The sequence below is a fragment of the Meleagris gallopavo genome, chromosome Z (assembly GCF_000146605.3).
Source record: "Meleagris gallopavo isolate NT-WF06-2002-E0010 breed Aviagen turkey brand Nicholas breeding stock chromosome Z, Turkey_5.1, whole genome shotgun sequence".
NCBI classification, from domain to species: Eukaryota; Metazoa; Chordata; class Aves; order Galliformes; family Phasianidae; genus Meleagris; species Meleagris gallopavo.
Window position 1 is genome coordinate 9,744,206 of NC_015041.2, and position 5,621 is coordinate 9,749,826.

Sequence of the window (5,621 nt, forward strand, 5' to 3'; positions counted from 1 at the left end):
ATCTGTAATCAGAACTGAACATTTCTTAAAAAGGTCTTGGGAGCTGTGCAAGTGATGTTGAAGATCTTGTTTTCACTTATTTCTTTTAATGACCTTGAAAGACACAATCTATTCCCAAATTAAAAAATAAATATGGAATGAAAATAAGAAGTAAAATTGATCATTTATTAAATAAAAACCATCTTATATCTAGTTGTATTTTCTAAATTATAGCCATAAGAGCACTGAAGCAATTTAAAGGCAGGAGTAATTCTTCTAGCAAGAGAGAAGTTGATGACAGAGGGAAGGAAAAGAAAGATTTGGAACATCCAAGAATAAAGAAGAATCGCCAGTTTCCAAAAATATGGCTGACAAAATACTCCTGGTTAAAATATGATGATGAAAGGGGAATAATGTTCTGTGCGTTGTGTCGCAAGCATAATGTGGACTTGGGGGAAAGCATTCATAATTTTTGTTCTGGCACTGATGACTTCAAACTGGAATTTATAAATATACACCAAAACAGCGAAGCTCATGCTTGGGCTACCTGCATGGAAGCTGCCAGTACTGCTTCACCAAATACAGTTTCTGCTGAGCAGATGTTGAAGAGTATGAACTCTGTAACAATAGGAAGAGTAGAAAGTACTTTTAGAACATGCCACGCAATTGCTAAATCTGGTTGGCCCTTTACAGATCCAGACTGGATTTGTAAACTAGATGATGCAAAAGGAACAGACATTGGTTCTGTATTCAGAAATGATAAGTCAGCAAGAATCTTTATACATTTTATGGCTGAAGTAGAAAGAAAATCTCTAAAAGAGAAACTGGAGAATTGTAAATACTTTTCTCTTATTAGTGATGAATTCACAGATAGTATATTCAAATCAGCTGTGGTTGTCTATGTGCGCTTTGCAAATGAAGGAAAAGTTCACTGCCAGATTGTTGGGGTTCAACCTGTTCAAAAAAATGATGCTTCAACTATAAAAAGTGCAATTGAGGAAACATTTCAAATAAATCTTCAACTTAGCTTGGCAAGTCAAGACTGCTCAAGAAAATTAGTCGGATTTGGAAGCGATGGGACTGGTCAAAATGATGGAGTAGCTAATCTCGTGAGGGAAATTCAACCTTGTGTACAGTCTGTGCATTGTTTTGCTCACCGCCTAAGGCTGGCTTACAAGGGAGCACTGGAAAACGTTCAGCTATACGGTATCTTAACCAGTGGCTTGAGAAATATGTACTACTTTTATCATAACTCTCCTCTAAATAAGAATAATCTCAAAGCTATATATGAAGCCATCAAGTTATATCCAGCTATTCCATTTCGCATTGGAGGCTCCCAGTGGCTTCCTCGCCTACAGACAGCTCTACAGATTCTCCTTAAAGGTTATCCTGCATTGGTTCTACATCTGAATAAGGTAACTGATTTAAAAATTGGACGTCTTTTTCAGAAAAATTAATTGCTGTGGTTAACTTTGGCCCATCTACTTGACATATTCTATTACTGTTTTGATTTCCAGATTGAAGGAGATTCAAGGACTTCGAATAGGCAGAAAGTCAAAGGCCTATTGTATCTCCTTCTGAAAATTGAGGTAGTCAAGTTTTCCCATTTCTTACTGGATGTCATCAATGTCCTCAACATTCTGTTGCGTGTTACTCTGGATCACAATTCCTCCATTGCAGATATATTTGCAACCTTGCAGTCAACTGTGGAAATACTCCAAATGTATCAAACAAGGTCTGACATTTCTAACAGTGGAATTACAATCTCTTACAATATAGCAAAAGAGTATTATATATTGTTTTGTATGTTGTACCTTTCAGAGCTGGTCCAAAGGAGCGCTTGATAGAGACCGTTCAGTATTTTCATGGTCACCAGCTTGTTGGAAATGGAAATATTTCAGCAGTACGAACCAAAGTACTAAGTGATTTGCTGAAGAGGTTAAGTGATTGTTTCTGTGATGCTAATCAAGATGTCTTGAAAGCAACTTTTATTGGAAGTTTTAAACTATGGCCTGATAAAATGAAACAAGGTATAGAACTGTGAGAATGGCTTGCTGAAGAATTGCTCATTTTGACTTTTTTTTTTAACAACTGATATATTGTTTTCTCTCTGTTATAGAATTTGGTGAAAAGGAAGTATCTGTCTTGAGTAAACATTATGAAGCCATACTAGAAGCTGCTAGTGTGAAGATCAGTGAAGTTGGAACTGAATGGAGCATGCTGAAATTAGAGCTTTATAACAGGTAATAAGTTGTGCCTGTTTTTTTTTACTTACTTAAAAGGATTGTAGAAATACATCCAGCAGTAGGCATAATTCTATAATTTTTACTTTGCTTTATAGATTTCAGAACATCCAGACCTTGACATGGGATTCGGTGAATGCACATTATTCAAAGAAGTATCCCAATATCCTGGCTTTGGTAGATCTGATCCTAACTCCGCCAGCAAGCTCAGCTGAAACAGAGCAAGGCTTCAGTCAAATGAAATTCGTCATGATGCATTTGCACTCTAAACTTATGTTTGAAAATGTGATGACAGATCTTATGACAATCCAGATGAATTCTCCGGATATCAAAAAATTTGACCTCTGAGAAGCTATCATTTGTGGAATATTATTTGGCAGAAAAATAGTACACTACAGGCAAATGATATGATGATAAATGAAAGATCAGTTTGTTCCTCTGAGTTTGATTTGGAGACTCAGAGTGAAAATGATTAGATGTTTTCTTCAAAATAATTCTTGTAACATCTATAAACAATTTACCAATATATCTTGCAAGATTAATGACTGGAATATTTCTATCTTTTCCATAAAGTACTACGGTTTTTTAAAATAGCTTTTCTTTCTGTGTGCTGTTGAATCACTGGTAGCTTTTTATACTTGTCCTTTTCTAGATTTCTTACAAATCTGAAGGTAATGAACGAAAAATATGCAGTACTTTGTGACTGTGTCTACACCGGAGCAGAGGGATGAGTCATAACTACCTGATTCTTTGTTGTATTTAATCCAAGCCACTGATACATTATATCCACTTAAGTTAACCCTTATCTTTAATAATTCAGGAAACTTTACTCATTCTGAAAGCTATGAGTTTCTTTTGATAAATTTGTGGGAAATCAGTGCATGATTGTTGTCAAATGATTGCTTGGCATCCTTAGCCTCTGAGTTAAGAGTAATGACTTCTCTCCATATCTGTATGCATTACTACTTCTAAATCTCTTAGGAATAGAGGTTAACATGACATTTCAAGTTTCTTGTCAGACTTGTCCTTCAGAAAATCTTCCTACATAGTACGAGGTACTATAAAGAAAAGACTTACGTAGTTCTGCAATCCACTGCTGATAATTAATTGCGTAAATCAGACTTCCCATAACACATGCTCTTGCAACCAGGATATGACTAGTGTACTTCATAGCTTAAACTATTTAATTTTCATGTAAAAATATTTCAGTGAGGACTGCAATAAGAATGCTGTATCTTTCTAACATTGGAGTTGAGGATGATTGCTATTCAGAGAATTTTGTGGTGTCATAATTTGCTACTATCTTCATGTTCTGAATGAAACTTTCTGCTAAGTTCCAGTCATTGAAAAGCATCCCAGAAGAATATGTTCAAAGAAAACTAGTAAGAAAGTGTTAAAGGCTTTTCTTAGTTATGCCAAAACTGATGAAGATGAACTAAAAATAATTTGGGGTAAATAAATTTGAAGTCATTGACCAATCAGTGCTTTTCTAAGCTGGATTAACACTCTGCTTTTGATATAAGAAGTCTAGTAATTGCAGAAGGTGTGTTACTTATATATAACTTTTCTATTTTTGAATATATATTCATGCTACTTCTAGGTGTAAGTAGTTGTGTATGTCAGAAACAGAATGTGTTTGAATGCATACCTCATTAAAATATCTTAATCCACACAAGTAGAATTAACTTTCAGTTACTGAACAAAATATCTGTACTATGCATTATATGGTACATTATAAAAGATCATTATAAAAGAAATATGTGCATTTGTGATTTCTCAGATAACAAAAATGTTCTTATATATTTTATCTAATAAGCAACAGGATATATAAGATATTATAGGGAGTGTCTTATTAGATGTATTGCATAGCTGTTTCTAAGGATTTTCTCTTTAAATTTCATAATGCCAGATTTTTTCCTTTGAAGTTTCACATGGAAAAGTTCTAGGTATGATGAGAATGGAAAATGTTTGGAAATATTACCTAGAAAGTCCGAGAGCAGAAGACAAAATCTGAAGTAACAAATAAAAGTAAATGTTGAATCTATAATTCTGAAGACACTTTTGTGATGCTTGAGTGCAACATCACAATTTTTGGTGTTAGGATCGAATATAATGGGTAAACTGCCCTTGCCGATGAAATCTTAGTATCACAAGAAGTAGTTGGAAAAGATGCTGAAAGACTTGGAGTGAAATAGGACCAAGACAGACAACCTGTCGTCAATATTTGCCTCTCTTCATAGGTTTGTTAAAATAGTCTCTTGCTTTCTTATAACTGAAATATTTTTGCTAAAGATAAAAATGATCTGCTATCATCCTTTCTGATTTTACCTACGGAGAAGAGTTTATTACTGTGTTGTCTGTAATGCTTTGTTTTAATTGAATAACTACTGTTATTTTCTCATGGCCTTCCATTTCTAGAAAATGAAATTTCTAAATGAAATTTCTGCTTTCTAGCAGAAGTCTTTTAATATTGTCTCTCCTTTTTATAACTCTGTGATGATTCTTGCTTAGTTTACATACATCCTTCAAGATCTCCAGATTCCAAGATTGTCTGTCAACAAAAACCTTAAGACTGCAAAGATTTTTTCAGATTTCTTCTCATATACTTTTTGATGATATTGTAATCAACTAAAATCCCTAAAGCCTTTCTACAGAACTGTTACTTTGTAGTATGACTCCCTCTGTGACATTTATGCAGTGCATTATTTCAGTGCAGTGTAGCACTTAACATTTATTCTAATTGGATGTGTTCTTTTCATCCCAGGCTTTACCTCGAATGTGTAAAGTTCATTTTGAATTCTAATTCTGCACTCCAAAGTACTTGATGTCCTTTCAAGATTGATTTTATCTGCAATATAATAAACATAATAATTTTTGCAGTCTGTTTCTTCAGTGCACTTTGGTTTGCTTCCAGTTGTATTTAATTACTGATCTTCTCAAACCTTAAGTTTTTCTAAAGCTTATTGAATACGAATTTCTCTTCCATAATGTTTTCTATCCTTTTTTGTTAAGAATATCAACATATTGAATAAGTTTGTTTTCTATTTAGTCACTTATGTCATTCAGCAAAGATCTGTTGTTCTTTCCTTTTGGAATTAATGAGAAGATACTGTAAAGAGCATACATGTTTTGAAACCATTATTGTTAAATGGACAAAGAAGATTCTGGAATTGTTTTCTCATTCTACCCGGAGGACATTATTTCCTCCTACCACTTGCAGAGCCCCATTTGGGGATGACAGTCTTCTTTCTCAGCACCATCTGTGCAGCTACCCACTCACATCTCACCATGACTGTAGAGCAGCTCTGTGGCATTAGCAACCTATGAAGAATACTGACTAATTGTCTTTTGTCTTGTAATATGATCTTTTTAAAAAGTTTTGTCCAGTATAATATAGAA

General features: G+C 34.1%; 1 protein-coding gene across 1 annotated transcript; it reads left to right on the forward strand.

Moving 5' to 3' along the window:
- Positions 1-32: 32 nt before the first annotated feature.
- On the forward strand, positions 33-5,621 carry LOC104914839 (zinc finger protein 862-like). The gene is made up of 5 exons (XM_019610356.1): positions 33-1,394; positions 1,497-1,714; positions 1,801-2,009; positions 2,099-2,222; positions 2,321-5,621. The coding sequence occupies exons 1-5, from the start codon at positions 393-395 to the stop codon at positions 2,568-2,570; spliced, it is 1,803 nt and encodes a 600-aa protein (XP_019465901.1). The 5' UTR covers positions 33-392; the 3' UTR covers positions 2,571-5,621.